At 37.2% G+C, this 10,777-nt stretch overlaps 1 protein-coding gene across 1 annotated transcript in view; it reads right to left on the bottom strand.

Moving 5' to 3' along the window:
* The window catches only part of LOC106514639 (rho guanine nucleotide exchange factor 12), a 24,893-nt gene extending 14,116 nt beyond the window's left edge, over positions 1-10,777 (bottom strand). The window contains exons 1-7 of the mRNA XM_014004019.1: positions 10,151-10,777; positions 4,909-5,000; positions 1,989-2,087; positions 1,859-1,908; positions 1,521-1,578; positions 629-864; positions 388-504 (exon numbers count right to left, since the gene is read on the bottom strand). Of these exons, the coding sequence (XP_013859473.1) occupies positions 388-504; positions 629-864; positions 1,521-1,578; positions 1,859-1,908; positions 1,989-2,087; positions 4,909-5,000; positions 10,151-10,179 (681 nt within the window). The 5' untranslated portion in view covers positions 10,180-10,777. The remainder of the gene's footprint in view (positions 1-387; positions 505-628; positions 865-1,520; positions 1,579-1,858; positions 1,909-1,988; positions 2,088-4,908; positions 5,001-10,150) is intronic.

Raw genomic sequence — 10,777 nt, 5'->3', positions numbered from 1 at the left:
AATTATAAAAACTAAACAGCCTACAGTATTTTTATAGTCTTTATTTTACAGTTAAAATATATGTTTATCAAATAAAGTCTAATGTTACAACTAATCATGGATCCCTTTAAAATTAGCTATGGTGGCCATCTTGAATTAGCCTTGAGCATTCAGTATATGTCGAGGATCGCTCTCGGCTAACACCAAACCAGATTTTAGCTCAATAAATCAAACAAAGTGGATGTTTTATTATGAACTGGATTGATTTAAAATGTTATTTAGGTGTAGATATACATCCAGTGATGGTTGTGGATCATGAGTTATTTTTCTAACAGACAGAAAAACACAAGCAAAAACATAAAAACACAAAATATCACACTAGGAGTCTCGCTGAGTGGATATACTCACAGCGTTGTTGTTGATCGAGTGCCCACCCTCAGAACCTAAAGGTGGGTACTGTTCCTTCAGGGACGACACACCATCACCCTCCTCATCCTCACCGTTCCTCAACCATGAAGCTGCATCCTGAAACAAACAACCTCAGCTTTACTAAAGACAACCTGGTAAATGTTTTAGGGTGAAATACTTTCCCCTGTAAATACTACTACTAAGTATTTCCCAGTATCTCAGTACTACTTCAGAGTCTTACCCCGTCCGATGAGGAGCAGGCGATGTGGTTATGAGGGCTGCAGGGTGTGCTGCTGCTGCTCAAGAAGCAGGACTGATCTTCACCTGAGAGGGCAGGTGAGTTTGGAGCTGAAAGAAAAGGAGGCGTGTCTGCCTCTTCCTCCTCCTCCTCTTCCTCCTGCTCTTCCTTCTCATCCAGGGGAATCTGAGGAAGTCCTGGAGGTCTCCCCAAGACCGTCAGGGCTACATAGGAACCGGCTGCAAGAAAAAAAAGTAAAAAAGGAGGGAAAGAAAGAAAACAATAACAGCAAGTTAAAAATAATAAACAACTCCAATATTAGGAGCTTTAAAATAAGTTGTTAAACTAAAACTAAAGCCGAACGCTACCTTAAAAGAAACTAGCTAGAAAAGAACTGGAACAGCGAAAAGACAGCAAAAGAGAAAAATGCTTGCTAAAAGTCTGAGGAGGTAAAACACCAGTTAAAGGTAGAAAAATGCTAAGAAACTGTAGAAAAAGATGAGCTAAACGATAAATCTAGCAAATGACGAACTAGATGCTACAAGTGGGGAAAAAAGTAGCTAAAAGTTAAAATAATAAAACACTTGATTGTAGCAAAAAGCTAGCTAAAATTTAAACTGATCAAACCACTAGGAAAAAGCCAAAAGTGGCAAAACAACAGGTAAGAATAGCAAAATGTTAAGTAACTTAAGAAAAAGAAAAGCTAAAAGATAAATGTAGCAAACAGCAAGCAGGCTAGTTGCATAAAGTAATAAAAGACTAGCTAAAAGACCAAAGTACCATAACATTAACTAGATGCTGAAAGTRTCAAAAACTAGCCAAAAGCTTTAGCCACATTTCCAAAGTATTTATGTTTCCTAGCATAAAATMGGATATTTAAGAGGTAAATACTTACACTTGATTAATTCCACAACCTCTTTGTGGTTTGAATGGGTAACTAACCTCCCATTAACCTGTCCCAAGTGTAAAAAAAAACATCAGTAAATAACTTTTACATTTACAAAACCAAACTTAAAAAATAATCAAATGTGTCACAAACCCTGCCTTTAAATTCCAACATGGCTGCCTCATGAAGGAAAAGTTATCAGTAGCTGTAGTAATAAATTATATATTTTCACTGTTGGTTGAGTCTGGGACTCATTTAAACTCRGAGCTTTAGAGCTGGAAGTGTTAAACGGATCAGTCTTGAGGCAGCTTGGACACTCGCAGCGCTCTTAAAGACAYAAAACGAACCTTAACGATTCTGTCTCCTGTCTGGACACCGGCTCGCATCGCGGCTCCATCTGTACCAGGACAGGAAAGAGAGTCAGGGAGGTTGTTTGTCAGGGTGTGTTGTGGTAACGTGTGTGATGTAGAGTCTTACCTTCTTTGACCAGCTGCACAAACACRGGGTTGTCTCCACTAACCGTCAGACCAAAACCATTTTCATCTCTTTGGATTATCACACAGCGCTGAACCAGACCTGCCGTTTAATGTTTTATTAGATGAAACACACTCAGGAGCAAAATAAAGTTTRTTTAGCTTTACAAAAGAAAAGACATTTAGCTTCTTTTGCATGCAGTTTGGTACGTTCACTTTGTGGGAAAACGTCTCCATACAGGAAACGACAAAAACACAGACTGAGTGTGTGAGTACACTTTACTGTTTGGGCCGAATTAAAGTTGTTGGAAGAGTAAGATATAAATAAATAGATCCTTTTTAGAGGTGGATAATAATTTCAAATGAATGGAGGCAGAGGAATGCATTGCTCTTTTTCATTTGAATAGACAAGCCTTAATGATGAGAGGGGGCTGAGTCAGTTTGGTAAATAAACCAGGTTATTAGCTGAGAGTTTTATTAAAATTCGTCTAGTAGTTCTGGAGCGGTTTGTTGATGAGTGTGAAGATGGTCTTTTCTCCAACAGGTGTCGGACATCCGATTTTAATAGTAAATTAATTAAATTACTTTGTAAATTTAATCATCTATATTTTATCTTTACAACAGGATTACCTCTCTGATATAAATATAACAACTGTAGGGCCAGATTGTGCTCAGCTGCAAGCAAGATGTGGCCCCCCAGCCACCAGCTGAATAACTGGGTACKACTCTCAGTTACTACCACACTGAATTTTGCKCAGTAATGACAAAGTTCWAAACATTTGCTCYGTGTGTKTTTGCTAAGTTAGCTTAGCTGTCGCGGACATCTTGAATTGTTTTGTTTTACTGAACCCTGTTCAGTTACGCAGCMAATTTGTCAAAACAGATAAAGATTRATAATTTTATACAACATAAAAACAATTTTATTTGCAAAARYGTAATTTTTAGGCAACAAAAACATMCCCARCACAGTGAAAATGYAGCTAAGTGTTTTAGAAGAACTCATCTTAAACTGCTTTCAGATTTTAACAGGAGTTTTAGTTTATCTGGACGTAAAATGGAAAAACGACTGCAGCCAACAATCCCAGTACTGTTGCATATTCCTTTAAATGTGAGGTTCAGACAAGCTCACACGGCAGGAAACTTTCTGARGATTATTTTCTGCAGCAGAAAGTATGAATCAGTGATGATGGAACGGATGAATCATGAGAGCTAGGCTGCTGCACTCTTCAACCTCTGGGATATTTTCTAAAATATCAAGCAGGCAGAAATCAAACTGTAATTTAACGTGTCCGGAGCACAAAAAACAAACTTTACCAACATCCTGAAATCTTCAACAAACGGATCAATCAGCAGAACTCGTTAAGGAGCTCAATCTTTCTGCGGCTAAAGAAGAAGCTGAGTGCTTTTTTTCTYCTGAGAGAACGATCTCAGGAAGCCGAGTGCAGCCGAGTGGATAACTGGTTGTCTTCTGGGCTCCATGAGAAGCTTCAGGACTCCAGGGTGAACAAAAGGGCAGCAAGGATTAATGTCAAGCCTGGAACCGTGGCAACCGACCCAACAACACCTACACTGTCCCCGTGTGCCCGAGCAACGACTTCAGAGGAAAACTCTAACAGATTCATTAAAAACAGAGAATGATGGCTGAATCAGGGTTAAAAATAAAAATCTAATGTTTTCCTTGTAGAAATACACCCTGATCATCTAAATTCCTTCAGAAACATCTTTAAAATCTGCTTCAACGTATCTGCTCTGTTTTTGTGTTCCTGTACATCCTTTAGCTTTTAGCTATGGTTCTGCTCCTTTTAGCATTTTAGATATGTTTAGCTTTGAGATAGTTTTTTGCTACTTTCAGCTAACCATTTGCTACARCTGAATTGTTGCTAGTCTTTTACACCTTTTAGCTTCTAGCTACTTTTTGCTCCTTTTAGATTTTAGTTAGCCTTTAGCAGTGTTGTATAAAGTACCACAAAGTGATACGTGAGTAAAAGTACAAGCATGTTACCAAAAAATTACTTTGGTAAAATTTAAAGTCTCCTTTAGGAATATTACTTGAGTAAAAGTCTAAAAGTATCTGATATTTTTTGTACTTTAATGTTCTCTCCATGCATGCGTGGGTTCTCTCCAGGTACTCCGGCTTCCTCCCACAGACCATTAAGATGTAAGGAGTAGAAGTAAAGAGTAGGCTAAAAAATAATTACTCAAGTAAAGTACMGATACCCAAAAAATCTACTTAAGTACAGTAACAAAGTATTTGTACTTAGTTACTCTACAACTCTGGCCTTTAGCTACTTTAATCCTTGAGCTAGCCATTTGCTATTGTCTGCAAACCTTTTGCTACATTTGGCTTATTGCTAGTCTTTGCTCCTTTTAGCTACTTTTTCCATCTTTAGCTTTTAGTTTGTCTTTAGCTATTTTTAGCTTTAAATAGATTTTTGCTACTTTAAGTTAACCATTTGGCTTTTTACTAGTCTTTTCCAGCTACCATTTCAATACTTTTAGTTTTTAACCAGTCTTTTGCTACCTTTGACTTTCTGCTAGTCTTCAGCTACTTTCAGCTTCTAAATACTGTATTGCTACTTTTAGCTTTTGGCTGGTATTTTGCTTCTCTTAACTATAGTTTTAATAATYGCTAATTTGCTCATTTTACTTCTTGTTTTTGCTTTATTATCTTTTAGCTAATGGTTAGCCTCATTTAGCTTTAAGCTAGTTTTCTGCYTTTTTAGCTTTAACAACCTTGTTTCTGGAGCGTCTGTCATTGTTCACATAGAATTTTTAAAGAAAATTAATTTTCTCTATAGCTAAATGACAAATAAAGTATGGCTTTACAAAAATAAAGCACAAAAATCATCAGAAAATGAAGGTTATTAAATAGAGTGTTTGTTTGTTTGTTTTTTTTTACAGCAGCAGGTAAATAAATGTCTCACCTGTCGGGTCAAACTCGTGTTTGAGGGAGATGGAGGGTTTTCCATTCTTTGGCTTTTTGTCTGTCAGGTCCTTGTTGAGAATGCTCGGAGTCCTGCAGAGACAAGAGGKGATTGTTTAGAAGTTTAAATTAAATCATTTTCATGAATCAAACATGTTTTATTCATTGTAAATCAAACTATTTATTTATATATTTAACCAGAGACACTTTCAGGACTAAAAGCACTGAAAAGTTTGTCGTCAAAGATGAAGTTAAGCTCTGCCTCCACAAATTAAATGTTTTTATAATGATTCATAAAATCGTCCCATAATGCTCTCTGTTCTCTCACACTGGTTCAGTGATTCTGTGAAAGCAGCACTTTAAGGTGGTCTGGTTCAAATATTAGCAGCAGCCATGGTTCCCTCTCTCCTCATTCCCCTTCGCAGCTCCTCCTCCTCGCTCTAAAAGAGGGGATTTTGTTTGTCTTGCTGCTCCTCCTTGAACAATGGGGGCCCYGGGACCTTAAACAATGGCCCCCCAACGTCAGAGCCCTCTTACTACAGTGGCTTTGTGGGACAGATTCCCGGAAACGGCGACGGCAACTGGGGCCTTTATTGGCTCGGCTTCGGCTTCCTGAAAATAAGAGGCTGCAAAAATAACAAAATAAAAAACCAGGAGGAGGAGGAGGAGGAGGATAGGCTTAGGTCAGATCCAGCAGAGTGAAGAAATCTTGCCTGAATGAAGGAAAAGTGGAGGAAATAAATTAAAAGTTGAAGATTCAGGGAGACTGGACGGAGACTAAACATTCGGCTGGTGTTTAGTCTGGAGTTTAGTCTCACAGCTGCAAACAAAGAGACGGAACCGTACGTCGTGATGAAGAGGAGAACCTTGAAACACGAAGGCTCATTTTGTTGAAGCTCCTTTTAGCTACTTGATAAGATGAAGAGATAGGAGAACAGCCGACATCCTGCTTAGTGGGCAGCAGTGAGATTTTAGGTTTAGGACACTTTTTATATTGTCTATTAAAACTCACGTTTTGTGTCAAATTAATTTGGAATAAAAGGATAAATGTATTTTAAAGATATGTTTTTGAAGAACCGAGATGCGTTTCTATGATGAAAATGTTTTTTATATATATATAATTTCCTGAATGAGCTAAACATTTTAAAATATGAATTTATCAGATTTACTTTCACATATTTGGATATTTTACAGTGATATCAAAATAATAGAAGTTAAATCCTGATTTATTTCAAATAAATTCAAGATGATAGGGTTCAGATCAGATCCATTAGCAACACGTGATCAGTTTACCGGTTCTCTGATTTAAATAAATAAAAGAATCTGTTGTTGGTGCCAGTCTGCTGTCATATCTGCTGCTGCTCTAATTTCTTCTTTGTTTGCTTGCTCTCTGCCTCAGAAGCCAAAAATACCAGACAATTCCTCCGGGATGATAAAGGCGAAGGACTACAGCTCCAGAACGGCTGCAGAGTCCAACAAACTCCAAATATAGGAAAATATTAAGAAAGCAGGGTGTAGTTTTAACAAATTAAAAGTAGACATTGTAACGCTATAAAGACCAGTAAAAGTCTGCACRGTTTATTTTACTCCTATTATAGATTAAGGTGTCCTTAAATTTAAAATTTATCAGGAGAGATTGTGAACGCCTGACGACTGCCATGTGGGTTTGTTTACATACGAATACAGCCGAAGTGATTGAAAATAACCGAGGATGGTACGTAGAGCCTTTTGGGGTTGAGAAGTTCAACTGTTTTAATATATTCACTCAGATTTCAGATCTGTTGAGTAAAGTACGCAGATAAAAGAGTTTTGTTTACATTAAGTGTAGACCCACGTTTCAGATTTGAATATCTGGAAAATGACAAAAGTAAACGATTGAATTAAATCTAAACTTCCTTTTTTTCCTTTTTTTTATGGATGAAGTCTAAACTTTAAATGTTTGGTTTCGTAGTTTGTAAGGAGTTCTGTTAACTTGTGTTGCAACTTTTAATGATTCTGCTTTTGCGGCATATTTAGAGAAACCTATTTTAATCCTTGTTGATTTTTCTAACTTAGTTTGATAATATCAAAGTTTAAATTTTGAAGATTTTTGTAAAAACATATATACTGTATAATTCATGACTGAAATTTACTCTAAAGGTGTCACCGTTTTAAAAGTTTGATTATTTTAAAGTCATCAATGTGAAACTTTTTGTCAGTAGTTCTGAGGTTTAAAAGGACAAAGATTATTCAAGYTTAAAACAATAGTTTGGTTACGTCAACGCTGTCACCTTGTCTTTATACATCTACTAAAAATAACTTTTCATTACAGAGAATAACCACTGGTAAGATTAAAACACCAACTATAAATGAACACTCAGTCCTGAAGGTTAATTATTCCTGTAATAACTTCATGATGAGAGTCTAAATTCAATGTAAGCCTGTGAAGTTCAGCGTTACTAACGAGCTAAAAACACAAACCCTCCTGCTGCCCTTGGGTCAAAACGACTCAGGAGGCCTCATGAGCTCAGCCGTGTTGCTTGTTGTTTGAAAGAGTCGCTAAAAAGATTTGGATCGTTGCTGAACTGTTTCCCAAAACTCATACTCCTCTGAGCCAAAAAATTACTAAAACTGTAGTTACTTCCATGCCCCCAGTGTGCTAATGGTTAATTTATAAACTGTAACCAGACAAACTAGCAGGATATTAAGGGGTTGATGTTGAGTTTTTGTTTATATATGTAGCTCTGTCTCATCCTGAAATATTTCACACTTTAAGGCAGAAGTCTGTGCTGTCTGAGCTCTGTGTGGCTGGCAGGAAGGGCCAGGGATCTGATGACCCTTGTGGACATTGTTCAGCTGTGATGTCACTACTTCCTGTCATTACCACTGGGCTGGGAGGGGTGGTGGAGGGAGGGGGAAGGGGGTGGTCAAAACTGGACGCGACCGAGCAAAACGGTCTCTGTAAGAAATGTGATTACGGCCTCAACCTGACTTCTTCCTTCCGCCTCTTCGTTCTCTCTGCAGGAACACAGCAGGACATATTGATGTGTTTTCATGCAGTTTTAATCCTTTATTAGTTTTCAGACTGAAGGAGGAAACATAGAGACAGATCCTGCAGCTCAGGGACATGAGGTGTTCATGCAGCTGTGCAGGTAAAGGCGGGCCTCTCTGTTGGGCCTGGTTCACACTGCAAGATTTTTAAATTGTAGGTCGATTTTCTAAACCTGTTCAACGTTCAGATGTTGGACGGGAAATCTCGCGATATCTCGAGATCAAACGTGAGCTCAGAGTAAATAAACATGGCTGACGAGGAAGAAGCAATGGCGAGAGTTTGTGGGCAATTTTTAACAGAGAAAATACAAAACAAAAAGAAACCCAGTGGAGTTTCTGGAGCTCCATGTCACTTTGTTTGTCTTCTGTATTTTGAACGCCCCTCTATGTTCCCRTCACCTCTCTTTCTGATTGGCTACACGTCACATTCAATGGGCCGCAAGCTCGTTTGKTATCGAGGAACGCCACACACGCTGGGATATCCGACCCAACCATGCTAACATGTAGCATCCATGTTTACTGCTGCGTGTGACATCATCATTATTCTGACAACCATGATWCTGTTATTCACCAGAAAACATAGAGTTCATCCTGCCCTTTAAGACAAGGCAGGCAGGTGAACGCGCCACATACGAACAGTAAATTAGAAACCCTAAAGGCAGCTCAAATTAAATTCTCCTCTTGTAGAAGCGCTTGAACATCGTCCAAGATGTGACCTCATCACTGCTGGAGTTGGCACTGAGTGTAACTCAGCAACAGCGCCCCGTTTAACACACAAGCATGGCGAATAATCTGTAGAATTCACATAGAAGTGGTAAACAGGATGTCCGTTTTATAGTTTCCTTAATAAAAACAAACACTGCAGATATGTTACTTTATAGTTTTTAAAAAGAGCATAAAGACTTTAAGATATGTTGCTACTTTCCATGGTAAAGAATTATAATTATTAAAATGTAATTTTACTGCCTTTCGGGGTGGGGGGCTTTATTATTATTAATATTAACACTGGAAAAACATCATATTGAATAGAATATTGAATAAATAATTAACAAATTGTAGTATTTAGTGCTCAAAGGGAATAACTCATAAAAGGTAGGTTGTTAGCCTAGCTTAGCACTGAGGCATTTGTTTTCTACAAAAAATAAAAAATAAACTATCACTGAAATAAACAGTGTTGTTTAAACATTATTCAACCAATGTTCTTTTTTTCCAGCTTATGCCTTTATGCTAAGCTAGGCTAATAACCAAGTTCTTTCTTTATTAAAATCTTGATATGTTATTTTGTATGCACATTATTTTAATTTATTTATTTATTTATTTGAATGACACAAAGATCATTGCAACAAGACCAATTTGGGGCTTGGTCGCCCCGTTTGAGCAGATTTGGAGACAAACTGGAAAAATTCATGATTTTTATGTGGAAATTCAAATAAAAAAAATCATGAACAGACTCATTGTTTTAGGAGGAGCAGAACAGAAACAGACCTGCTCCTTTCTGCAGGCTGAAGGTCAAGTAATCAGATGACTTTCTTTGAGTTTCAGATGAAGTCGCTTGTGCTTTTTTGACGCTGCCTCAGAGAAAAGTCTGTTACTAAACATAATAATAATAATAATAAATAATAATAATAATATAGTTAGGGTGCAGTTTTTACTACTTTTTTAAATTATACACTGAATCATTGGTTTGACTTTATTGTTAATGCGGTTTTAACCCTCTTTATAGCTGCTATTTGTTTCTAAAACATGCTCTTAAATAATCTGTGCAAGGTTTTTAAAAACGACATTTACATGAGCTGCTATAAAAAAGGTAAGCTGGAGTTGTTTAATATGACAGCAACAAATAGCTGGTCAGAATTAAAGTCTCCAAACGGAGGTTATATAAAAACCTACCCAAAGCAGGTAAGATATTGACTGTTTACATTTTTTAGAAACTCATTGCAAAAAAATCAGAATTCTTCATTAAACTAGTATTTTAGCAGCTATTTTCTCAGGACAAACTTTTGTCTGTAGTGTGACATTTACAGTTTTAATGTATGTACCAAATTAAACATTAAAATATGAGATTTTTACAGAGAAAAGATGACATTTACATGTGATTAGTTGATAAAAAATAATCGATATTTAAGCTCTGTGTGTTAACATTGATGAAAAGTTAGAAAGAAGAAACTTACAAAAATAAATTAAAATATAAATTCTTGCCTATTTTCACCTACCTGTCAGTGAGTGTTGGCTGTGTGCCCATCGTTGGGCTTCCCTTGTTTTGAGTTTCAGAAGAATTTCACCCAATTATCATTTTTATAACAAATATTGACTTTTTTCTGCTTTGTTTTGTCTCCAAAGGGGTCCAATCATATCCCAAAGATGAGTTCAGAATAAAATTAATCCCGTTATCCCTAAAGGTTTGGGTGTTTTCTGTATGAATCCAAAGAGAAAAAAWTTAAATCCAGCGATGCTGCAGAAAAGCAGAAACTTTTCTTTATCTGAGTAAAAAGAGTTTCAGCCCGCATCAAAACAGACATCTGGAAAACTTTAAATTACTCTCCCTCCCGACTTTCCTCATCCTCAAACCTTCCGAGTTTAAAATGGGGAAATATCTCATTTTTCTCCAGGAAACACTTCCATCACGACCCTCCAACTCTTTTTTTCTCCCTGGTGTCCGGAGAAAAGCTGCGTCAAACTTCGGCCGCAAAACGTCCAAAAATGAACTTTTTCACTCCCGCTGCTCGAACTCTGGTCGGATTTCTGACGGATCCTTCGGGWCAAATGTTGGTCTCAATGTTTAGTAAAATGTTCAGACAGAACTGCTTGTTGCTCCGCTGCATCATGCGGATGGAAAAAAA

Source organism: Austrofundulus limnaeus, unplaced genomic scaffold (genome assembly GCF_001266775.1).
Source record: "Austrofundulus limnaeus strain Quisiro unplaced genomic scaffold, Austrofundulus_limnaeus-1.0 Scaffold21, whole genome shotgun sequence".
NCBI classification, from domain to species: Eukaryota; Metazoa; Chordata; class Actinopteri; order Cyprinodontiformes; family Rivulidae; genus Austrofundulus; species Austrofundulus limnaeus.
This window is presented reverse-complemented; position numbering and strand designations above follow the sequence as displayed.